This window comes from Periplaneta americana, chromosome 6 (assembly GCF_040183065.1).
Source record: "Periplaneta americana isolate PAMFEO1 chromosome 6, P.americana_PAMFEO1_priV1, whole genome shotgun sequence".
Classification (NCBI taxonomy): domain Eukaryota; kingdom Metazoa; phylum Arthropoda; class Insecta; order Blattodea; family Blattidae; genus Periplaneta; species Periplaneta americana.
Genome location: NC_091122.1, coordinates 30,506,675 through 30,533,932, shown reverse-complemented (window position 1 = coordinate 30,533,932; position 27,258 = coordinate 30,506,675). Strand labels below are relative to the sequence as shown.

The following is a 27,258-nucleotide window of genomic DNA, read 5'->3' as shown; positions in this document are numbered from 1 at the left end:
CTCACTTAATTGTATTTTCTTTTGTTACAGGTAAGTTTGCAGCAACAGAGCTTTCATGCTGATTCCGGATGGGTAACCAGTGAGTCGCTTATTGCATTACTTTAATGAAACTGCATGATAATTATTCCGTTATATTAAGCATAACGTGCACTTGTGTATAGCGAGTCAGGGAATGGCGTTTCTAACCTTCTGTTTTGTTGTACGAACACAAATCCACATTGACAATTCTGACAGAGACCTAATGAAGAGCGATTAAAGAAATTGTAAAGCAAAAGTTTAAATCCAGTTTTCTCTAAAAGAATATTATGTGATGATTTAATATTTCCAAGGAATTCAATGTGATGAGAGTTTTTGTTTGTTTTTGTAACGTCCCACAAGATCTAGAAACATTCATACCTTCAGAATTACGTATAATCCTCATAATAAGCAGAGGGGACAAGAAAAGGGGATGTTGGAGGCGTTACGTAGTTCAGTAACGTCGGTGCGAAAACCGAAAAATGATGTACAGTCCGCGTCACCGTTTTTGGCGTGTGAACTAAGTAATGGGAACGTTAAGTGCGAGTGTTTTACATTTTCCGCAGTCAGTCTGACAACTGTGTATACAGAATGAACCGTAAGTAATGTCATTAACTTCAAGGGGTTATTCTTCGAGATATTTCAAACAAAAAAAGTTCAATATAATTTTGCTCGTCTTTTATTCCCTTTCGAGAGAAAAAAAATATATATCTCTCAAACATTTCATAGCGTGTTTTGGGAAAGATACTGAATTAATTCCCAATAAGTTACGCTCAGTGAATTTAAGAGAGCTCTGTAGTATACTGTAATATATGATTGAAAAGAATTTCAGTTTTGTCCTTCAAATGTGCAGAAATGTCATCAGAACAAATGTAACTTTTCGTTCTGAAAAGAAATTTATAATGTTTCATTTGTTTGGATCAAATTTCTGCACATTTAAAGGACAAAACTGAAATTATTTCAATCATTTATTATCATAGTACCCTGCTCTCTTAAATTGACTGAGAATGTTGGGAATTAAATCATTGGCTTTCCAAAAATACGCTGTGAAATATTTCATATAAAACAATTATTATCTCGAAAAGGAAGCAAAAACGAGAAAAATTGTATTAAACTTTTTTGTTTGAAATATCTCAAATTTATCCTTTGACAAAGTGGAAAAGTTCAAATATCTTAGAGCAACAGTAACAAATATAAATGACACTCGGGAGGAAATTAAACGCAGAATAAATATGGAAAATGCGAGTTATTGTTCTGTTGAGAAGCTTTTGTCATCCAGTCAGCTGTCAAAAAATCTGAAATTTAGAATTTATAAAACAGTTTTATCACCGGTTGTTCTGTATGGTTGTGAAACTTGGACTCTCATTTTGAGAGAGGAACAGAGATTAAGGGTGTTTGAGAATAAGGTTCTTAGGAAAATATTTGGGGCTAATAGGGATGAAGTTACAGGAGAATGCAGAAAGTTACACAACGCAGAATTCCACGCATTGTATTCTTCACCTGACACAATTAGGAACATTAAATCCAGACGTTTGAGATAGGCAGGGAATGTAGCACGTATGAGCGAATCCAGAAATGCATATAGAGGTTAGTTGGGAGACCGGAGGGAAAAAGACCTTTAGGGAGGCCGAGACGTAGATGGTAGGATAATATTAAAATGGATTTGAAGAAGGTGGGATATGATGATAGAGACTGGATTAATCTTGCACAGGATAGGGACCGATGGCGGGCTTATGTGAGGGCGGCAATGAACCTGCGGGTTCCTTAAAAGCCATTTGTAAGTAAGTATCAATAAATCAATTTATAAATCGGGTCGAAAAGGTTTTATTTGATCACGCCTCAAATACAGACTGTCATGCCGTTTATAGCCAGTGTTTTGTTAATTTGTTAGTAAGGGACTGGTATAAAGGATTATCTGGAAGACTGAAGTTAAATATTCATAAAGGAGGCTAGAAATAAAATGGGTTCCAGGATGAAACCGTATACTTTGATGTGAAATGGAAAAATCTTCGAAGAGAAACAACCGCGACAAACTTTTTCTTCCCTTTACAGAATAATGAGGTGAATGGCGGGAACAAATTGAGCTCATCATGCTCCACACAAAAGTTTCGTACTCATTTTAAACTCGGGAATGGCTTTAAATTCCCACACTCCTGGAGGTCGAAATTGTTTCTTTTTATTCCCAGAGCACTTTACGTCCTTTTTGTCCTATTAAACCCACTGCTTCACCCAATAAAAGCAAGCAAAAGAAAGGAGGGGTAAGAAGACCATCAGGTTGCAAAATCATTTGTCTTCACAGAAAAGTGGCCATTAGTCGTGGCAACTACAAAACAATGTAATTAAAAATCGCTATCAAGCCCGTATTTCTGAAACTCTTTAGAGAAACGGCGGGAGTTTCTTCTACGTCCGCTACACTCTTTGCAAATATGTACGAGGAAACGAGACTAGCGGTGACCACCTGACACCTGCACCTCTCCCCCTTCCCACAACTCGCTGCGCCTTTCCTACTGCAAACATCGCTAACTGCCGTACCCAGAGAAGTTGCCGACAGATGTTCATTGCAACGTATGATTACTGCTCCATCTATCCGCATGCTTTCGTACCTTGTTGCTGAACAATAGTTCCAATTTTGGAGGAGTGTTTCTTGGTATACTCTTCGTATAGTCTACCGTTTGTTATACCAAATTTCTCGAACAATTCTTGCAAACAAGCTGAATATTCACGGTTCAACTATCCATGCGCTTACGCATGCAATCTTGGTAGGATATTGAAATACGCAAGTTGAAAACGCACGTACGGATGCTTATTTGTAGGGAGCGGATGTTGATGACCTAAAAATCTACTTAAAATGATCATTAAAATGCCCTTAAACTAATAGAAAAATGACATAAAATTAAGGGGATGCGCTACTGAAAAATGACAGTTTTTGAAGAAATTTCATGTTTTTTTTTTTTCATTTTACTCTAAAAATATTTTACATAAAAGCCATTCAAATATAATATATGTGAAATAAATCAAATTCTGAGTTTTGAGTTCCAAAAAACGAAATTTTGAACATTACCCTTGCTTCATATGCTAAATTCTAATGCTCCATTACCACAACCTGTGTTTCAGCTATAATATGCACTATAGAAAACATAGAAAACTCTTGTTTTAGATTCGAAAAAACGGTTTCCAAAAATAAACATGTTATTTTCAAATTTCATTTTTTGAAGAGTTATTTCTTGACTTGGATCATTCAAATTTTCCTGATTAATTCATAATCATGATCATAATATGCTGTTAAAATTTCAATACATTATCTCTTAAAATGTAGAAATTAGAAAATTCAGTAGCGCATCCCCTTAAAAGAAAATGACATTTAAATACTATTCACCGTACTCGCACCGCAACTTCTTAAAAATTAGTCATCTTCTTTCAATGACTGCCTTGCAAACCTCGGAGAGAGGAGGCAACTTCCTGGAATTTGGCTAAGATAAAGGAAAAGAACATGCAACAAAATGAAGGTTTTAAAGGGAAACTATATATTTTAATGACATTTTGTTTCAATCAGGGGTGGTCCATATCGATGCCTTCATTCTCCGTCTCGTTCCGCGCTTCATTTTTGTTACCAGATCTTCCAGATGAGGGACTGTGAATGACAAAACAAATTGTGGACGCAGCGTGCATTCTTGCAATCTTTGTGTTAAAAATACTGTCTACTACAGTAGACATCTCTCCCGAACCATGATGAGGACACACGTCCTGTCCAGGACATAGTGCAAGTTTCCCCCCTTCCAAACATAAATTATAAAGACACCCTCGTACCGACAAAAGAACAGTAGCGGTCGAAGTCCTCACTTAAACTAAGCTGCTGTCAAGCATTTTATATTACTTACGTTGTGTGAAGTGAAGCCTTCAGTGGAATAAGGGATGGAGTTTAGAGTCTGTTCCAAACTATAAAACTCAAACTTCACTGTTATTCAGTTGTTCATTAGGTAATTACTACTGACCTATTTGTTTAGAAAATTATTTAACAGACCTATTGGTAAAGAAGAAAGTAAAATGCATCCCAAATGATCTGACGAAAAAAATATAAAAATGACCTATTAGTTCAAAAACGTAAAAAAAAATGCAATATAAGGAATTACTTTTTTTACGTTGATATTAACATAGAAAGAATTTCTATATTAATAGGCATCGTCCTAATGTGAAAAATAAGGAGATGACTTTTCATCGACATCCGCCCCCTACTGCATGGTGCGGTGTGTTGAACGTCATCTACACTACGTAATAATGGAGTTGTTCAACCACAATTTTTAGAATCAAGTAGGCCTAAGAATTGAATTGATATTTAATATTTAATTTATAATGTTTTCTGACATGAATACTATTGTGGCAGTGTCTACCGTGTAATGATAAGAACGAAGCAGCAGCAGAAGAAAAAAAAAATAAAAAAAACTGAAGAAATCCGCCCCTTTCTTTTATCACTGTAAGCTATGTTCTTCAATAAAGCTAATCGTATTTGCCGCCATTTTCCGCTTAAAAGGTCCAGCATTACCAACAGAACAATTTTCAGTTAACTTACGGTCGCCTACAACTATCAGCTGCTCGCTGCATGCTACTGTTGAACGAAATGACGCACAATATACCCACCGGCGATGGGTAGCTTTCACTTGCGTCATGCGCCATCATTTATAGTGGAAAAAGGCATGCACTATTAAATGCGTTTGCAGTAGGCGTTTCTATCAGGTAACATTCGGGAGGCCACCGGCAAAGCTGAGGCGGTAGCGCGTTTGCCTGCTGATCTGGAGTCGCGCTCGGGCATGTGTTCGATTCTCGCATGGGCTGATTTTCTTGTTGAGTTTTACCGAGGTTTTCCCCAGCTGTAAGACGAATGTCAGGTAATCTATAGCAAATCCTCGGTCTCATCTCACCAAATCTATCACCAATTCTGTGACGCTGAATAATCCAGTAGTTGATACAGCGTCGTTAAATAACCAAGTAAAGAAAAACATTCGGGAGAGAGTTAGGTTATATCTGAAATTGTGATGAAAAGATAATTGAAGGGTTCAGAACCATAGTGGGCCAAGCGCCATTTACTAAAACCGTAGAAAACAAGGGTTAAAATGAAGTTATTACCATAATTCAATTAAACATATAGCAAGTAATATAAAGTATACACATTAAAACTAAATTATATATCAATGTTCATTAAACTGAGGTATTCACTTAACTTTAACCCTTGCTTTCTCTGTTTTAATCAATGGCGCTTGGCCCACTATGGCTCTGAACCCTTCAATTTTGTGTTACACTTGAATCGATTAGTCATTCGGTCCTATGATTTAGCCTGGTACCCTATTAATATTACGTTATTTGTTGTTTTAATGGATTTTTAGAACATTTTTTTTCTCCGATGGTCAGGTCATTATAGCAGACATGGAATTCTCATTACAGGAGTCAATACATTAATGAGAAAAACATATATAAAAATCATTTAACATTATCTACAGCTAAGACCAAAACAAGACTCCATAAAGTTCAAAATAGTTATATCACAATCTAGTAAAGACTGTCACGAAGCTTGAGTTGTTGAGGGTACTAGGAACAATAGACTGTGCCGGTACTATTTCGCATGTCTGTGATGAGGCGATAGTAGCGATCCTAGTGGTTAGCAATTATCTATGGATGCATAGTTCCTACGTATTGAGCTTCGTGACTGTATATACTGGACTGTGGTTATACATCAAATAAACACTTTCATTTATGAAACAGAGAAGAATATGACAATGGAATTGCCTAAATTTTTGCAGGTCACAAGTATCATTCATAAGTACAACCTCTTAATGACTTTACAACAAACTACATTTAAATTATAAAACACATTAGCAATATCTATTCTTCTATATGGATTCGAAATCTGGACTTTGAAAAAACGAGATAGATCAACAATCACATCAGCAGAAATTAAATTTTTATATAAAACAGCTAAATACACATTACAGGATCACAAACACAATGAAGACGTCCACAAAAAACTAAAAACTGAACCCATCTTGAAAAAGGTTATGAAGCACATAAGTAACGGGTCTAATTATCTCAGAATAATTGTCATTACGTACCGAAATAACAACAGATAATGTAAATTCATTCACGTAATACTTTGTTACATTTGTACTATTGGAATTTCTTGTCTATTTTTATTATTTTAGTAAGTTACACTTGTATGTATGAGAGACTCAAAGCTCGTGACTATTATTATAAAACTTTACAAAATTTGAAGTTATGCCAGAAGAGAGTTAGGAGTTCTCATCCTACAAAACCCAAAGGATTGTCTAAGCCCCGAGCGCTTTGTAGAACATGTTTGTCCTAATGAAATCGTATTGTAAAAGAAGTACTTAAAAATGCTCTGTCCCCTAGACACGAACATATATATTTGGACTTGCATTGTGAAAAATCTCCAGCTGGAATACGTTCTGTTGTTGAATAAATAATTCAAACCTGTCTTTATTAAATACGACTGGACAGTTGGCGGGGCACAAGCTCACCCTTGACCCTTCTTCTCTTTCCCCCTTCTCACAGCTGAACAACTTCGCACCACTTGCAAAACTGGTTCCATACCAGAGCCGAGTTGTGGTATTCTCTGCATATTTACCATGCTGTCAGAAAAGTGACAGAATTATTTAGTTCAGATTTTAAAGCCTTGTGAGGGTTATGTTGGTCTTGTTCTTGCTGGAGTAAGGGAATTTGGAACGTCAAGAAGTGACATAGACATTATATCACAGTCACGAAGCTGAGTTGTGAGGTTGCTAGAAACAATAGACTGTGCCGGTACTATTTCGCGTTGCTTGTAATGAGGCGATATTAGCGATCCTAGTGGTTAGCAACTATCTATGGATGCATATTTGCTACGTATTGAGCTTCGTGACTGTATATACTAGACTGTGATTATATGTGACTGACTAATAATAATAATAATAATAATAATAATAATAATAATAATAATAATAATAATAATAATGTGTCGTATAGTTGGTGATCGTACTATATGCAACAGTCAAAATGCAGCTTTAATATTGTATCGAAACTACTATCGATCTCAAATCCCTCCTAGGTCATTAATTCAATTTAAATCCTAAGCCTAAATTCAACCTAGCAAATTTCAAGCACAATAATTAACAATAGGCCCATAATAGAAACAGCAACAATCAAATTTCTCGCTTTATAAATCGATGATATATTAAATTTGAAAAATAATATTAAAGAAACTACCCCCAAACTAAATTCAGCATGTTTTGCTATTAGATCTATGTAAGAGGTAGTAAATATCAATACTTTAAGAACAATATACTTTGCATACTTCTACTTGATAATGAGTTTTGAAATAATATTCTGGGGATATTTTACAGATAGTAACAGTATATTCCTACTTCATAAAAGAGTAATTAGAATAATAATAGGTGCCAAATCCAGGGAATCGTGTAGGACCATTTAAAAAAACTACAAATAATACCCATGGCTTGTCAGTATATTTTTTCATTAATGAACTTTCTCGTATGTAGTCGTGAAAATTTTGTAACTAATTCAACAGTTCATAGTATAAATACTCGTAAATATGGTTTTCATACACCATCGGCAAGTCTATTTTGCTATCAAAAAGGAGTGCGTTTTATGGCAGTAAAAATTGTAATAGCCTCCCTATCAAACTCAAAACATAAGATTATTTAGGGCCAAATTAAAGAACTATCTAATTTCTCATACCTTATGTTTGGAGATTTATTAAAAACATAAAATAAGAGCAGAATGAGACAGAGCATACCATTTAACCCAAGTTCATAATGGTCACTTAAGCGTAAAACACCCCGTTTACGTTAAGCACGGTATATTACAAACCAACGGCGAATTGAAGTGATTGTACGTCAATATAATAAATATAAGGACAACAATAATGTGAAACAATATCTGAGGGCACTTTCGTGTCATATGCAGCTGTATGCTGACCCCAGTGAGGAAGAAAATTAGAAAATAAAATACGTTACAAAATATTGTAAATTAGCTTATATTTATTGTTAGATTATTAATTTACATTCTAATAAATATTATTCTCAACATTCATGATACCTTACATGTAATAACTCGGGACATGTAGGTTTGGTGGCCATTTAATGACCGAACATTTTTGATATTGTACATTTAAGATAGTGGCCATTTAATGACTGTGAACATTTTATATAGGACATTTACACCGGAGACATTTTTGATATTGGATATTTAATACCTATGGACATTTAAGATAGTGGTCATTTAATGACTATGGACATTTTATATTGGACATTTAGACTGGGGACATGTAATATCTATGGACATTTAAGATAGTGGCCATTTAATGACTGTGAACATTTTTGATATTGGACATTTAATATCTATGGACACTTAAGATAGTCCCCATTTAGTGACTGTGGACATTTTTGGTATTTGACATTTAATATCTATGGACATTTAAGATAGTGGCCATTTAATGACTGTGGACATATTTTATATTGGACATTTAGACTGGGGACATTTTTTATACTGGACATTTAATATCTGTCGACATTTAAGATAGTGATCATTTAATGACTGTGGACATTTTATATTGGACATTTAGACTGGGGATATTTTTGATACTGACATTTAATATCTATGGACATTTAAGATAGTGGCCATTTAATGACTGTGGACATTTTTGATACTGGACATTTAATATCTATGGACATTTAAGGTAGTGGCCATTTAATGACTGTGGTCATATTTTATATTGAACATTTAGACTGGGAACATATTTGATACTGGACATTAATGATGATGGACATTTTTGCACTGGACATTTCGCAGTGGACTTACTAATAATCGCAATAGTAGCTGTAGCAGCAGCAATGACTATAGAATCATGGTACTATATTTAGGTCTTAAATTGAAGTTGTGTGGGGGTGAGATAATTGTTGCCTTCTGGCGCTTTCCTGGAATGACTGCCTAAAACCAATGAAAACCAGTCTCTATATCCGACAGCTGGCATCAAACCTCGGATGTTCCGATACTGTCATTGAATTATTAAATGTTCATGTGATTGTGTAGTAAAGGAGGCGGTGAAATGACGAAACAAAACCATAGTATCACAGTCTAGTATATACAGTCACGAAGCTCAATACGTAGTAAATATGCATCCATAGATAGTTGCTAACCATTAGGATCGCTAATATCGTCTCATTACAGACAATGCGAAATAGTGCCGGCACAGTCTATTGTTTCTAGCACCCTCACAACTCAAGCTTCGTGACTGTATATACTAGACTGCGATAGTATCGTCTACTTCACTCTAGTGTGTTTTATACCCCTTCACTTTATGTGTGGCGTCGTGTACTGCAGCCAGGTAGAGGACTGTTATGTGAATTCTAAACTGAGTTATAAATTCTGGTTATTTGAAACAGCACGATGTTATGCGGACTGGAGGAAAGTGACATGCATTGAATTACATTATTTTTTTCGTAGCCAGGTTATGATATAACATTTGAGGCTAAAAATCGCATTTTTTGCTATTTATATATTAAAGAAAGTGACTGTTGAGTGTATTACCCGACCATTCTGTTTGTGGAAAGGCTAGGGTTGCCAACTTTTTAAAAAGAAAATCCGGGAGATTAAGAAATCTATTTACTATATCTGAAGGTGGCACAAAAATTAAGTAAAATTACTGAGTGTTGAAATACTAAGGATGTCACAAATAATGACGTCAGAGAGGCAGTAGGGATTGCTAGCATGTTACACAACGTTGATAATTACTGGGCGCGATCGCGTGACCATGTAGAAATTATGGTACCGAATAGATATTCTCTGTGCCAGGAAAAAATAACCCTTATTTACAATCAGTAAATTTATCTTTATAACAACAATATCGATGTTGATGTGTTAATATCAACAAGAGTAGGGACGGCAGGTGCAGTGGTCCTAAACTCAATATGTTGGCACTCTTCCCTAACTGGCGAATTTAACATTTAATGGAAAAGAAACAACAAAGACTATTATTCTTAAAAGAAACCATTATACTTATGCCTTTCTTACATTTCTTGAAGAGAGAAACAAAAATGTCTCATTTTAAAAATAGCTGTTGCTATTGAAAGCTGTTGATTGTTATTTAATTCTGGCACAGAGAACACCCAGAGATGTTCAATGCCATTCTAAAGGTGAAGGACTGGGACAAAGATGAACTAGGCTCTGGGAAGTCAGTTTGTAAATTGCCCTGTAGTTCATTATTTTTCTGATATAGATTAGTTTCAAATGCCGACAATCTTTCCCATGCCTATCTCGTTCTAAGCATAGACTATTGTTAACGGATGATTCTTTGTTTGATTGACGAATGTAAATTTGGTCAGGACCTCCTGTGGATCTAGTAGGCAATTTACTCGTATATTTTCTGAATAGGAGACTGATATTCTTCACACAGTTTTATGAATTCTTATAAAGTTTTATTTCATGTTTTATATTTATACTTTGTTTGACTTCTGTTTCGTTCATTAATCTTCACTCTAGTTAATTTAATTTCTACAATAACAGTACAGGTGATGATTCTACTGCAACTTCAAAATTTTCCCCCCATTATCTTATCACCTGGTTAAATTTAGTGTTTTTCTGGCTGTTAGGTTTATTTCACTGGTGACAACACTTCCTTGATTACACGCATGTTACAGATTCACGATCGTTAGTAATTTTGTAACTGTGAGGTTGGCACAATTTTATATATTTATGAGACGAGGCAAGCTATGTAATACCACAGTCTAGTATATACAGTCACGAAGCTTGCGTTGTGAGGGTGCTAGGAACAATAGACTATTTCGCATTGTCTGTTATGAGGCGATATTAGTGATCCTAGTGGTTAGCAACTATCTATGGATGCATATTTACTTCGTATTGAGCTTCGTGACTGTATATACTAGGCTGTGGTAGTACTCTAAATTAAATTCATAAATTTTATTAAGATGTCATATTATGTGTATGTTTAAATCGCGATTAGGCTATAATATATATTGCAGAAATAGAATTATTATTTATTTTTATAACGAGTTGTATGTGAAGTTACTGTTTTCATCACATCACGTTTTTAAGCCATGAACATTTATTTAGTAACGTTGGTGCTTTAGGTTCAAGTTTGGTAGCATTGAAGTTCCAGCCATCTTCGATCTTTGGCACCTCACCATGTACTGTTTTGAGTATACAAGTAGCTTTCTCAGCATGTTGAAGACAATATATTAGAACTTATATTAGTTTTATATTTTATAGGCCTATTAAAAAATTACAACGTGTTCATAATTCTTGTGTTCGCTTCGTCTGCGATGTCCGTCGCGCTGACCACATTAACCCATCCTTCCAAACTCTAAACTGGCTACGGCTTAACGAACGTAGAAATTTTCATTCTCTTGTTCTCCTTTTCCAAGTCCTTCACACTTCTACACCTACCTACCTTGTTTCCCATTTCAGTTACCTGTCATCATATCATAATCTCTTCACACGCACGAAAATAGCCGCATACTAGCCATACCAACACATAAGACATCATCGTATTCATCGTCATACACAATCTCGCTCTCGCGCTTGTGGAATACCCTACCCAGTGACATCAGAGACTGTCGGAATTTAGTAGCGTTCAAAAGCAAGCTTATTAAGCATTTTCTTACTGCGTAGAGTAGGTTTAATTTTTACTTGATAAAAAAAAGTTTCTCTCTTCTTAACTTTTACAATAAATTGTGTAGCTTTTATTTATCAGTTAATCTTTTAGTACTTTGATTTTATTATATTTGTAAATTTAATATTAATTGTAATTATAATTGTAATTGTATTCTTAATATTGTAGTTGTAATCCCCTGGTAGATGGGAAGAGAAGGCCTGATGGCCTTATTTCTACCAGGTTAAATAAATAAATAAATAAATAAAATTATGTTATGAGAGTATACAGTAGAACACTTGACACCTAAAAAATTCTCCGTTACACCCCCGGAGAAAAAACACCGCACTGAAGACCATCAAAAAGATGACGGAAGATCATAATAGGCCGCCAGGTCTAAAATTGGAAAGAAATGAGAGAAAAAAAGTAATGATGATTATAGCGATGATGTTAAAACACCTAATAATACGAAAAACGATAATTTCTTTACATATTTACATTGCATCTTAAATGAAACGTTTATAATATATGAAAATTTATGTTTATGAAAAATATGTAACTTGGTAATCTATAGGCTACTGCCTCTCTTTTCCAACATACGGTAAATGTTTCTTTGTTGTGGGATTTATTAGAGAAAGTCTAAGATTTTCTCTGGTATATTGACAGATTCCGACATCTGTTGCATATACGTTCGTTGATTCTCGCTTTGCTTTTGAAATACATCGTATATGAGCTATTCCATCTCAAATCGACCGAATTTTTAAATACAATAAAACTTTTTCTGTCCGTAGACAACTATGATACAATGCTTTGTGCAAAGTTTGAGGCATCAGAATGTCATAGTGTTTAAATTAAAAATATTTAAATTTATCGTATTTTCATAAAATTAGCAACTTTAAACTGTTGTGGCTCCGAAACCCTTTTACCTAATGATTAAAATCATGGTTTATTTTGATGCTGAAAAGTTAAAGTTTATATTGACATGTAAACAGTTTTTCTTACTTTTTATGGAAATGGAAAAAATTAGATTTTTCTTAATTAAGACACCTTTGCCCACGAAAAAATATTTTTAAAATATATAGTTAGATTCCGCATTGAAAGTACAAATAAACACATATTTTTTACTGGTGCAACGTTAATAAGAAAGTATCGAAAAATCAAATAAAGAAAATGAATAGTACGCGCGTGAGCTAAGCAGCTGACTGTGAGGCGGGAGCTAGCCTAGGCAAGCAATGCCAGGAGACATAAACACGTGTTATTTCGTCTAGTAGCGCATAGCTGGGATAGCTTTGTCACACATTTTCATAAACACAGGAGTAAAATGATGCCCAAAGCTCGCTTATCTTCATCTCTCGGCCAGTGCTTGCTGTGTTGCGCCTTTCAAGTCTAGGCGTGTGAATATAATTTATTTAATACCCCCGAAACTAATTGCCTTGACACTAAGCAAACAATGCCGAATCCCTCTTAATAATGCAAGGTTTTTTCTCAATATTTTTTTTTACATTTTTACAAATTGGCAAAAAGCCTAAAAGTAAGTAAAATCAGATTATCTGTCTCTCTGTATACAATAAAAATAAGTATTACTTCTTATCATAACCTACCAAATGTCAGCTTCAAAATGAGCTCTCGTTCAATGTTCTGCAGTAAATGGTTCCAGAGTTCTAGCGCTGAAAGAGGCTTGTTTTTCTAAAATACGCTAAATTTGTCGCTCAACAATACGAAAACCGTTTGACTTACGATAGTATATTTTTGCAAATGCACTCTCCTCAGCACCTTGTATAAATGGGGAAAAAATTAGAGTATTATGCGAGGTTTTTTACTGATCGATTTCATATGGAATAGCCCGTACGTTCGTTGATTCTCACTTTTGAAATGACACATCGTATGGTCTCGTATTCATCCAAAGGTTCCCGGCGGGCTTGGAGACAAGTGAAGGTGCTGTAATTCCCCACCGGCTGTTTATCAAGTTTAGTAACCTCTGTGGGGTCAACATTTCGTTCAGACCTTGGAAACGTGACCCACATGATGGTGAATGACCCGTCTTTCAGAGTCAGTGGGGCAGCCGGGGATAGCAAGGGTTGCTCACTGCCAGCATCCCTATGTACCAGTGCGGCTCTGGCTGGTAGAAGAGGGGGGGAAGGAGAGGGGGGACTTTCACTGTTGTCGGCGGCGGGCCAGGGACCTACCTGTTGGAGCTGACGTCATGTAGAACCAACCAGTTGCCTCGCTGCCGACTACCTGTTCGTACTGACCGGACGCGGTTTGCTTCCTCCGGAGTTATTTTCACGGTTTGGCGGAGAGAGGGGATTACATATACCGAAGAAAAAAATTGGCGGAACAGGATTGGCTGGTTCTGTTGGAGGAAGGAGTTCTTCTTCTTCAGGGTCCAACGTCTTCTTCCCTCTTTGTTGTTGTAGAGAACTTGGCGGCCGTGTGTGACAATGGCATGACAGTACAGCGTGAATATCACCTCGTGTTGCAGGACCTTGGATTCTCTCCCCAAAAAACGTACGATATCGCAGGAGCCGAACAAACATAAACTGTTTTGTCACGTGGTGTTTGTAAGTGACGTGTGAAGTGAAGTGCTGTTCAGTGTTATGCAAACAATGGCAGACGTTAACCTTTCTGTCGTTATGTGCGAGATAACTCGTTGTAGAATGCCGGTCAGTTACATTTCGAATTTGTTTTGTGTACAACAGTGTTTGTGGTTGTGAATGTTCATGTCAGCTGTTGACAGTTCAATCTCTTGTGTTTATTTATCAGCTTGAGTAATTAAAATTTTCTATAGAGATATAAAACGAAAATAAAAGAACAAAATTTTGAAAATTTTAAAACAGAAGACTAGTGTTTTGACGTAGGGACTAGTAAGCTTGTCTCTATGGAAATATGAAAACAAATGAACACGAGTTTGGTGAATTTCGTGCTCCAGGGAGAAGTTGTGAGCAGTGAGGACTTTAGTGACGTGACTGAGGAAATATTTTTCTTGTGAATGACAAGTATTTGGACCCCGAGCAGGAGGAGGACACTTGTCCCGGCAAGTGCCGGGTTTGTTATGAGGCCCATTGCGATGCAACACCAGATGGGAGACGAAGGATCCCCCGAGGTGACATCATCTTGCTCCCCTGCTACCGCGTTGGCCGGGGGTGCTGGCAGCGATGTTATCAGTCCAGCCCACTCGCTGGGATCTTCCGATATCGGCGAGGTGGATCTAGAATTCTGGGATCTGGATCTCAACGCCCAGCACGCAAGGGGCGGCCTTCATGGGGGGCCTCGGCATGGATCCGGAGGCGGAGGGCCCTGTTCGGACACTAGTGGTTCCATCTCAGGTATTCATACATCCATTAACGAAACCATTTCCTATATTCGTGTTTTAGAATTAAGGGGAGGCAGAAGTGAATATTTCAAAATCCACAGAATTTATCTGATTAGTTTCAAATTGATCATGGATACTAAGTACCGGTATGTTATTAGTAATGGACATACCAAGTTTCAACTTTCTGAGTACAATAGTTCTGTAAATATTAAGAATTTTATAAAACTTTATACCGTTTGATATAAAATGCTCCATGCACCATATTGTAAGAAATTTTCGGGAAAATTTTATAACACGGATTGCACCTACCAAATTATGTCTTAAATTACTAAAAAGAGCAGATTTGTCAGCGTTTGTCGAATGCGCATCATTATATTTACGAAAAGGCACTTTTCAGTGCCAATAATTTATTTTGTGTGCACAAGATTGGAATTTCGAAGTAAGAGGGAAAGGGTGCAATCCATGTTCTGGAGTTTATCCAAATTTTCAATATTTCTTTTTATTTATATGTTCAGAGAAGGTATATAAATAATGATAAGTATTAGTTTATTATGGGAATAATATAGTAATACAGTTATCCTGGTTTTAATTTCATACTTTTAAAGGGCACAAAATCAAAAACTAACATCGAAATATGAAAATAAAGATAATGAAAATGTAAAAAACCAAATTTTCATTTTTTTCTTCAGTTTTGTTCCAAAATTTCACCTCTGCCTTCCCTTAATTTAATTGCATATGCGATGAAAAGTTCAAATCTATCTCGCTCTTTCAATATCAGAGATATTTCTAACATCCCTGGATATGGTAGCACTTGGACTTGCCGGCCTCCATGCTGTCTTCATGAAAGTTCGGGAACATTTACGTATACGGTTCCCTCACTGCAAAACAGTTTATCTTAAAATACTAAAAAGAGCAGATTTGTTTGTTTTTGTCGAATGCGCATCGTCACGCTTACCAAAAGGGACCTTTTAGTGTCGATAATTTATTTTGTGTGCACAAGATTAGAATGTTGCGGGAATATGTATGTATTTATTCACACTGCAATGGGTATATACCCGGTGGCAGTGGTAACTAATTAACAATAATTATTATTTATTTATTTAATCTGGCAGAGTATGATATGTTCATATCTGCACAAGTACCTTTCGACACTACACTCATTTCGCTGTCAACTCACTCACTGCACTGGAATTAACGACACATTTCACTGATTCTACCCTGATTTCACTAACACTTCAAAAACATTTCACTGTTCAAATACTTTGCACTGCCACTATAAACTATAAAGCTTCACTGATACAACATTTCAATAATAAAATATCATTTACACCCTTTAAATACTGTGTATAATTACCGTCTATTATTAAAGTCTATATGGCAAGGAAGGTAATCGTGTTCTGAAGTTTATTATAAAATTCCTATTTTTATGTTGGAAATCTGAAAAGCGAAATTCTTCCCACTCCACTAACATAGGAGATGACATAATGGTACACCGATATAATGTAGGACAATGTAGCGAGTTGAAACTTAATAGGTGAAAAATTGTGATTATAGCAAATTGCTCTGTGCAGTTTTCACGCTTTCGTAGTGTACCCACGTACCGGAAACTTTTAGATTTTGGTATAGGCCTATTAGTAATAGGCAAGCAGAGACAGTCTTTCGCATTTCAGTCTCAATAGAAGAGCGTTGTGGAATCTAAAAGTATCTCAGAAAAATGTAACTTAACTGAGTATATTATATTTGATAAAAAAAAAAAGGAGCAAAAACAGCTTATACATTGATCCGACTATCAGATATGAGAAGAATGAACAGGACCAAGCACAAGATGTAGACCAAGAAAAGAAAAATATTTATGAACCTTACATTCCTTTCTCAAATAAAGCGATAGGTTTGGAAGTAAATCCCGAAAAGGCAAAGTATATGATTATGACTCGTGACCAGAATATTGTACGAAATGAAAATTAAAAAATTGGAGATTTATCTTTCGAAGAGGTGGAAAAATTCAAATATCTTGGAGCAACAGTAACAAATATAAATGACACTCGGGAGGAAATTAAACACAGAATAAATATGGGAAATGCGTGTTATTATCCGGTTGAGAAGCTTTTGTCATCCAGTCTGCTGCCAAAAAATCATGAAGTTAGAATTTATAAAACAATTATATTACCGGTTGTTCTGTATGGTTGTGAAACTTGGACTCTCACTTTGAGAGAAGAACAGAGATTAAGGGTATTCGAGAATAAGGTTATTAGCAAAATATTTGGGGCTAAAAGGGATGAAGTTACAGGAGAATGGAGGAAGTTACACAACGGAGAACTGCATGCATTGTATTCTTCACCTGACATAATTAGGAACATTAAATCCAGACGTTTGAGATAGGCAGGACATGTAGCACGTATGGACGAATCCAGAAATGCATATAGAGTGTTAGTTGGGGAGACCGGAGGAAAAGAGACCTTTGGGGAGGCCGAGACGTAGGTGGGAGGATAATATTAAAATGTATTTGAGGGAGGTGAGATATGATGATAGAGAGTGGATTAATCTTGCTCAGGATAAGGACCGATGGCGGGCTTATGTAAGGGCGACAATGAACCTGCGGGTTACTTAAAAGCCACTTGTAAGTAAGTACATTCCTTTCCTTCAGGAGAAGTACACAGAGAGGTTCCCTAATTTCAAATTTATTGTGCAAGGTTTACTTTTTGTTGCGAGGGGAGGGGGTGTATCTATCATAGTGTAAAATAATTTATTTAATAATTTTGGCCTTGATAATCAGTTCATCTGAGAAGTTTAATTTCTCTAGTACAAATGAAAGTGCAAGTTAGGAAAGGCATGCTTTGATATTGGAGCCACGTAGATTTTTGTGTAAGTTGATTACGCACAAAGGAAGGAGAACGATGTAGGACATCCAAAAAAATCTCTGAAATTAGATGAAAACAATTAGAACATTTTGTAACCTACAGTAATCCTTGTAGTTATATTAAATTATTATTATTATTATTATTATTACTATTACTATTATTATTATTATTATTATTATTATTATTATTATTATTATTATTGTTGTGTAGACAACTGAAGGGTGAAATAACAGCTAATAAATTTGCCTCGCTCCCTCTTCATTAGGGGAGAGAATTCCTTTGTAAAACGCCCATTTGTATGCCCTTGGGCCGTGTAGGAGACGCAGACGTGAAGCCTCCATGTTTTATAGACCTCAATGCGTTTCACCCCTAGGTAAGACTCGATAGGTACTCGGTTTTATACGAGAATAACCACACATCAGAGTCATTCTGAAGTATAGCGAGGTAAGCAATCCTGCTTTTGAGTCTGGACTCTTTATCAGTCCGTAATCTGTCGCCATACCGATAGTCATTTATTCTACTCTTTCTTACTTGCCACAAACCTTTGATTCGTATTTAGGCTACTTTCCTTCAGAAGAAAAGGGTAGGTAACGATTTCGTATCATGCTTAAAAATCAACTGTTGTTAGTCGGGTTTAAACACGCAAACCTAGGATCTAATGTAGCGTATGGTAAATAAGAAACAAAAAGTGGTTATAACGTGTTCATGGGGAAAACCAAACGAACCCCTATTCAAGGCCATATTCTATTGACGTTACTTATCTGATGCACATATCCAGTTAGCATTATTTGCGATTGCTTTTATTATCTTCCGAATCGAGATATATCGTTGATGTATAATCTTCACTGCAGGATATCGTTGTTGGGATTTAGTTATGTTTCAACAGCGTGCAATGTAATATATGAAATTATGCGCTTATCGTAAGTGTTATTTTGATAATGATGATGCAAAGGTAAAATAAACATAGGCCTCTCCAAGACGAACTCGCCTCCAACACCATCTTTACACACATACACACACTTCATTTTGATTCTCATTTACAATATTTGTGCCTGAAACCCCGGAGACTCACATTTTTTTATATTCTTAACATAATTTTTATTATCATTGAAGATCTCTAGTAATAAATATTAATAAAGCACAAAATAAGACGTAATTGAATATGAAAACATCTGAAATTCTAACATCCTTGTTCGCATCATGAGCATATCTTGATATCGTAAAAACTAGAAAGAATAATACGAGATAAAATCATCGCTATGGAGATATAGGGCTCCCTCCACTCCTTTGAGGCCTTTCTTAGCACATGTGAAAAGAAAAAATCGGTATCTAATTACAAGTGTGGAACAGCTGTAGTGTTCCACGGCAATGTGTACTTATCCACTTTATCACAAATTCGATCCACGATAAATCACTAAGCTTTGCTTCATTTGTATTGTGCAGCATTTTTGGTCTATAGAAAACACTCATTTTTTATGCACTGATTTTGATTTATACTACTACAACAGTTTATTTATATTTAATATATACAGTCACGAAACTTGAGTTGAGGGTACTAGAAACAATAGACTGTGCAGGTACTATTTCGCATTGTCTGTGATGAGACGATAGTAGCGATCCTAGAGGTTAGCAACTATCTTTGGATGCATATTTACTACGTATTGAGCTTCGTGACTGTATATACTAGACTGTGGTAATACCACAGTCCAGTATATACAGTCACGAAGCTTGAGTTGTTGAGGGTACTGGGAACAGTAGACTGTGCCGGTACTATTTCGCATTGTCTGTGATGAGGCGATAGTAGCGATCCTAGTGGTTAGCAACTATCTATGGATGCATATTCCCTACGTATTGAGCTTCGTGGCTGTATATACTAGACTGTGGTACTACCGTTTCTCACTGTTGGATAGCGGACGTAGACTATAGGTTGAATTATTTCATTCATTATGCCAGGAAGTTAAAAGGAAGATAACAATGGCGAAGAAGGTTTTTAATAGAAAAGGGAGCATTTTCTGACGACTTCTGTAAAAAAACTAAAGAAGATATTAGTGAAGTGCTTTGTGTGGAGTGTGGCATTGTATGGGTCAGAAACATGGACGTTACGACGAAACGACTAGCAGAATTTGAAATGTAGATATGGAGAAGAATGGAGTGTGTGAAATATAGGCTTACATACGGAATAAGAAATGAAGCTGTGTTGGAGACAGTGGGTGAAGAAAGAATGACGATGAAACTGATCAGGAAGAGAAACTGTCTACTGAAGGATGCACTGGAAGGAATTGTGAACGGGAGAAGAGTTCGGGGCAGAAGAAGATATCAGAGGATAGATGACATTAAGATAATGGATCATTTGCGGAGATGAAGAAGAAGACAAAAAGTAGGCAAGATTGTGGAATGCAGGATTGACAGTGAAAGACCTGCCCTTGGGCAAAAAACTAGGAATGAATGGACGTTCCAGAATTTACTTACTTAAAAGTATTTAATTCGTGATACCGGTACTATAAATTTTTGGATCTCTCTCTCTCCTCAACGCTGCTTTGTCGACCATAATTCCCATTTTAAGACGTCAGGATTTAAAGCTGGGATTCTAGCGATCTATATTTCTACAATTTTCAGTTTCCTCATAGAACAGCTGTAATAAGTTGATATGTAATAATTAAATATGAACAAACAGCTGGGATTTACTTACATGACCGTTGTTCGAATTATGAATATATATTGACGTTCAGAAAGCCATTTATACAGAAGACATGCCACTTAAGCGTTGTTACGTCACTACACACTTAGCAGAGTTTTGACTTCTGAACAGAAATACACATCCCCTAATTCTGTCGAGAAGCTCTATCCCTCGTTCCATTCTTCTACACCCCATATATCCCTCTCAATTTCTCTTTGTTTTCTCCCTCCTTATTTTCCCCAATTATATCCATTCTCACATTCGCTTTGACAGATTTTCTCCCACCCCTCTGTGCTTCCGCTCATACAACTGTACCCCTTTTCATTGCTCACTTGTCATTAACGGTCTCTGCCAGATCAATTTTCCTTTAACGTTTATTTTTTGTTATGCGTATTCGCATTCATGGGGAGCTCCTGTTCAGTTCTGTATGTCCATCTGTATACTTGTGGGCTTCACAGTGTGTGAATTGTTTTTGGCAAAATTTTATACTATTTCGAAAATTATGTCTTTTAATCTCGTTGCTACGGATGATTATAATTAGGGTGCTAAAAAGGAGAGATTCAGGATTTTACAAAAATCTAATTCAGGACTTTTAGTAGTTTAAAATGAACAACTAATAATTTTAATTTTACTAATTATTCTATTTTAGGTGGAATTTATATATAAAGAACTGGTAATGACTAGAGACCGGATTTTAAAGGGTATCCCTTTTCTTTATTTCAACACGAAATATAAAATAATTACGATGTTCAAAACTATCTTCCACCGACCAAATTATGTGGTTTTGACTTCCCTTTCCCCCCCCCCCTTTTTAAAGCATCTCTCATTTTGGTCCTTTTTTGACAGAGTATCGCAAACATTTAGATAATTTTCCTATATTTTTTCCGATAGACCTATATCTTCCTGAGCAAGCGAAAATAAATATCGTTCTTCTTCTGATTCCAGACATTGAAAAACTAATGAAGTGTGCTGACAGAGTTCAAGATAAAAAGAACATTTTCACCTCTGGTTTCAGTTGATGTTGAGCGGTCATTTTCTGTTTATAAAGATATTCTACATTCAAAGAGGCAGAATCATATTGAAACATATTGAAATGTTGAATCTGATCAAATGCAACACTTTCCTTATGTTGTGAAGCGATAAATATAAGCTTGTGTGTGCTGTGTGTTTTCAATTAAAATAGCACCTTTTTGAGGAAGTAATATAGTCCTTTTTGACTATATAAAATACAACACTTTCCTTATGTTTTGAAGAGATAAATGTAAGATTGTGTATGTCATGTATATCCATGAATGTGCAGAAGTGTGTTTTGGAGAGTAATATAGTCGTTTTTTAAGAAGTCCTTTTTTTTTGGCTATAACTTTCCCTTCTCCCCCCCCTCCTTTCTTGATGAAAATTTTTCCCTTTAAAATCCGGTCTCTAGTAATGACAGTGAGAGCTAAGATTCATATTCTATCAATGAAAGATACTTATTGTTGATTGGTCAGTTTTATTTCGCATGACGGGGGTGCATTGACGCGAAAACTAATTTGTAAGCTTTCGCCTAACCTGAACAACCTACCACCCATTCTATGCTAGAATGGACTTTTTCATACGAAATTCGGTTCTAGGAAATTAGGTAAAATCTTTATTCCTCCCCCTGTGAGACCAATGTGGGACGAACTTGACAGAGCAATGTTTGTAAGAGAATTTTTTACATATTAATAACATATTTTGTAGTTTTTGGAGCATTTTTGCATTTTTAGTATCGGTATTTTTATTTTAAATATAAATTACGCAAAGTACTGAAAAAGGTGATTTATCACGCACACATATAGTTTTAGGCATTTATAGAATTTTATAGTTCATTTAGGCGTTTTAAGTCCTAAAAATTTTTAAACCACAGAGATGAAAACCCTGCGAGGTATTGTACAGAAGACACGAAGAGACAGGATACGAAACGCCATAATCAGGGAAACTCTGAGGGTCGAAAAATTAACAACACTATTAGAAAATAAAAGATTACAATGGTTTGGACACCTTAACAAAATGGAAAGAGAATATTATATTTAAAAGTGAAAGGAAGACGACCAAATGGAAGACCACGCGAAAGTTGGATAGATAAAATTCAGAGGAACTTTTAAGAACGGGGATACAAGTGGGATGAAATAAACAGGAAAAAAACTTGGGAAAGCAGAGACGAATGGAGGCATATTTGGAATCGACCTTCCGAAAGGAGGACAGAGGACACGATAAGAGGATGATGATGATTATTATTATGATTTTAATTGTAGGATCCTGTGTACATGAAAGATAGGAATATTTGAATAACATAGTCTAGGACAGTGGTATTCAATCTTTTTTTGCTAGCGTACCCACAATAGTAATATGCGTTACAAGAGCGGTATGTTGATGTTTTCATGTTCGAGGAAAAGATTGAAAAAGCGGAACGTAGTTGAGCTTTTTTAATTTCCGAGAACATGAAAACAAACATACCGCTCGTGTATCGTGCATTATTTTGTGCGAAGATCGTTTATTTTATACCTGAAAGAGGAATTTCTAATTCGTTGCAATGAAATCTCCATCTTGGTTTCTGTTCAATGACGGCAAATTTGGAAAACAAAAATATCTCTCTTCAACATTGTTGCTATAAAATGTTTTGTGCGAGATCGTGCGTATTTGCTTGTTTTCCGCACAGAACCAATACGCGGTAAGTGTGAAATACCACATTCAGTATTCCCAACGTAACACACGTAACAATTTCCCTCTTCTTACCGCTCAAGCGCGACATTCATTTTACTGCTTTAGGCTTTTAACATATTATTTTTAGATACGTTTAACATAGTAATAATTATAAATTGGAAACTTACCACTGCAATTTCACCTAAATTGCAATGTTAATTATTGTTTTTAAATATTTGCAAAAATTAAGTAAAGTCTACTACTCCACGAAACTTATTGCATTCCTGATGCAAGTAACATTAAGGAAGCCGTGGAAAAATCAACAAGATTCCAGATGCCGATGTTATTACTGCAATATGTTATATAAGTAATATTGTTAAAATATTAAAATGAAAAATAAATCATTATATAACCTTACCGTTTGTTTTAAGTTCGCATTTATAAACTGGGGAAAAAAAAAAGACAGACGTACATCACGGCCTGCTGGAGTATAGTAAACACAGAAAACATTTTATAGCAACAATGTTGAAGAAAGATATTTTGGTTTTCCGAAGTTGCCGTCATTAAACAGAAACCAACATGGAGATTTCATTGCAATTAATTAGAAGTTCGTCTCCTAAGTACTTTGATTTCTCTCATACTCTGATTCTACATTGTATAAACAAACATCTCGCATGAGCTTTGCTGTCGAAAACTCAACAGTGGGAATAAGTGTTTTCCGAATACTTGGATATTTCCTATCAGTCGAGGGGTGGACTGGAATCCGATGCTGATAGTAGTGCCATCCTCCAGAAACCTGTACTACTGCCAGTGTTGCCATACCTACTGATTAAGCAGGAGATTTCCTGTTTTTCCATTGAATCCACACTGCTCTACTTCTTTTTTTGTCAAAAGTTCGAATTTCTCCTTCGTTTTTGGCATGCTGGAGTCATCTGGTTCTATGCCCGGATTTTAAATTTATTACATATTATATTATGTCACCATGTCTTACTTTTCTATCTTATACACAAGTCAAACAATGTTTTCATTTGTCTCCCCAAGGAGCTAGAAGTAAGAATATTCTTCTAGCTCGTTGTGTCTCCATACTCATAGCGCGTCCCCACAATGAGGCTTAAAGGAGCAAGAACACGTGAAACAATGAGAGAGTAAAGTGTAGGTATTGGTGTTTTTGTGTACATATCGTGCACAGGGATCTTTTAAAATGAGTGAATGTGTCCCAGCAAGAAAGAAAAGTAAATACTCCTTCCCAGAATTATAAATCACAGTGGGAAAATTATGAACAGTTTAAAGAGTAGTTATGCAAAAAAAGGAAAAGGGATCATCTTTCATCTGTTATGACCGCAGCTAATGCAGTACTGTCTTTAATATCATCTTTAAAATAAATCTCGTTCTATCGAAAATCGTTTGTCAATATACGAAAAACTCCTGATTAATACATTTTAATGCGAAACATTGTCAATGAGACATTACTGTGTAAAAACAAAGTTGCATGACTTATTTACATACGCTGAGTAAAGATGACAGTAGTAATATTTAGCAAAATTGTTCCATTTCATTGGTTAGGGATGTGCTGTATAGTAATACAACAGTATCATCTTTCTTACAGTACAATGTTTTGTAATTAATATTATAATACGAAGAGAAAATCATGTTTCATTAATCTACTGTAATCTCCTGTTTTTTTTCGATGGTTTCCTCCTGATTTTCGTGAGTAGGTCGTGGCAACACTGACTACTGCTACTTCAACCAAGTCTATTTTTAACAATTACGTATGATAGACGAAATTAGAGGAAGGTGGAAAGTGTTGGTGGATGATAGACGGAAACGGGAGTACCACGAGAAAACCTTCTGGAAACACACCCCCCCCCCCACGACAAATTTCATCATGAACTGGTCGGAAACCGAATCAGAATCGCTTCGAAGAGAAGCACGTCAGTGCTTGTTTGCGGCACCATGGATTCACGCTTGCTTCTGGTAATGTCAACTTCCTACACTCTACAAGTGTCAACTTGTGATGTACGCTGTATTCAAACAGCATAGAGGTGAATTTTGTGTGGGACGCAACCCTTCAAAGGAAAAAGCGAGAGGTGGAATGTGGGTTGGGGTATTTTGAAAGACAGTGTTCTTATACGTATAGCTATACTATGTATATTTTTTTCTCAGAAATCTAAGCAATTTTGGCAAATAACTGTTATGTTGAGGCAAACGTTATCTTACATTTTCCTTATGAGTACCAACCTTACAAGGAAATGCCATGCACACAGCTCATTAGCAGAGAAAATATGCACCGTATATACAGCAACTTTGGGCAAAAAAGTTGTCAATCTTAAATAGTTTAAATTATTTCGTATCAGATATCGCCTATCAGTAGAATGTAAACAGAATGTGTCCATATGGTTATCTAATAAGTAGTTTTTACGTTGCCTTTTCTGTTATTAGTAAACGGTGTAATAAAGAAATATTACATGTACTCTCCACGGTGTGTGAGCGACATGTATTCAGTCTTGGTAACTGCTCGGCAGAAAATTGTTGTAAGATTTCTGTAGCTCAGTCTCACAGACATTAGGAGAATGCTAACTGTTGAAAGATTGCAAATTGTATTTATTTGATGTATTTAAACTATTACGAAAATTAACTAAAATTACATATACATGGTGTATTAAAAGTTGCTTCCCCCAAACACTTCCTTACATTTAATTTACATTTGACTACATATTCCTTTACAGATTTTGTTCAAAATGGAGGCCCTGTTTCCCTCACTCCTACACCAAAATGAGGTGGTGCCGGAAAAAATGAATGTTTATAGTGTTATCATATCTTCCAATTTAATCTATGTTTCTTAGAAAAATATGCAAAATTAGCCATGTACATAAATAGAGGTGTAATGATTTTCTCGGAAGGAATGAGTGTGCGACAATTTTCTTTTACTCTTATAAATTTGTTCTTCCAATATATTTCTAATAAAAACCTTATTTAAAAAGGAATTTTCCTTGTTTCCTTTTTTTTTAAGTATAATTGAGTCTATACATATTTTTAACCATAAAATATGTACAAATATGATTATATATAAAAGAGATTGTCGTTATCAAGTCGTAAAACTGAGTGCAAACAGAACGCACATAATAATAATAATAATAATAATAATAATAATAATTATTATTATTATTATTATTATTATTATTATTATTATTATTATTGGCTAGTGACCCATTACGTCCCCTGTTTGTTGTGAGACGTTTACAAATAGTGATATTGTGATCCTATAGTAAACATAATATCATAGCACAGTCTAATATATACAGCCACGAAGCTCAATACGAAGGAAATATGCATCCATAGATTAGTTGCTAACCACTAGGATCGCTGCTATCGCCTCATCACAGACAATGCGAGATAGTACCTGCACAGTCTATTGTATCTAGTATCCTCAACAACTCAAGCTTCGTGACTGTATATACTAGACTGTGATAATAGTATATTACGGTACAAGGTTGGAAAGTTATTTTCACAAAATCGAGAAAAAGTTTGAAAATGCTCGTTTTTCAATTTCCGAGATTTTATAATGCACTTCACAAACGTGTATTGTACAGTATTTTCTGCACGATAGTATAGTTCGCAAATAACACTTAAAAAAATCTTAATATACAGTCGTACATTACACTATGAACAGCTGACTGAAGTTTAGCAGTCTGGCCAACTTACAAACTTCACCATCAACTTCAATGTGAAGGAGTAAAAATGATTCAGGTACCGGATCTGAAACCCCGGGAAATATGTGAACCAAGTGCTTGATACCGCTTCATTTTCTGAAACCATTTCCGCCCCTGAACCTGTCGCCGTTCCGAACCACTCCTCCTCCCCTCCGACCTTGACCATCTGTTTAGTTCACAAATTGAGATATACTACTTAGTGAGAGTCTGTGGTTGCCAATTTGCAGAATCTCCTGTTTTTCGTATCACTTATGAATCCGTGATGAATGTACATCTGTATATAATATTAATAAAATACATGATAATTAGTAATAAAACAATTCATTTTATTTTAAGAATTTCACAGAATAACT

The 27,258-nt window shown here is 35.6% G+C and overlaps 1 protein-coding gene across 3 annotated transcripts in view; it reads left to right on the top strand.

Annotated features, from left to right (window-relative positions):
• LOC138701177 (ecdysone receptor-like) overlaps window positions 1-27,258 on the top strand; it is a 409,832-nt gene that overhangs the window by 243,474 nt on the left and 139,100 nt on the right. Inside the window, exon 1 of one of the 3 annotated variants that reach the window (XM_069827804.1) lies at window positions 13,748-15,012. The exons of the other annotated variants lie outside the window; for them this stretch is intronic. Within the exon in view, the coding sequence (XP_069683905.1) occupies window positions 14,676-15,012 (337 nt within the window). The 5' untranslated portion in view covers window positions 13,748-14,675. Of the gene's footprint in view, window positions 1-13,747; window positions 15,013-27,258 lie in introns of those variants that run through there. 3 annotated transcript variants of the gene reach the window in all.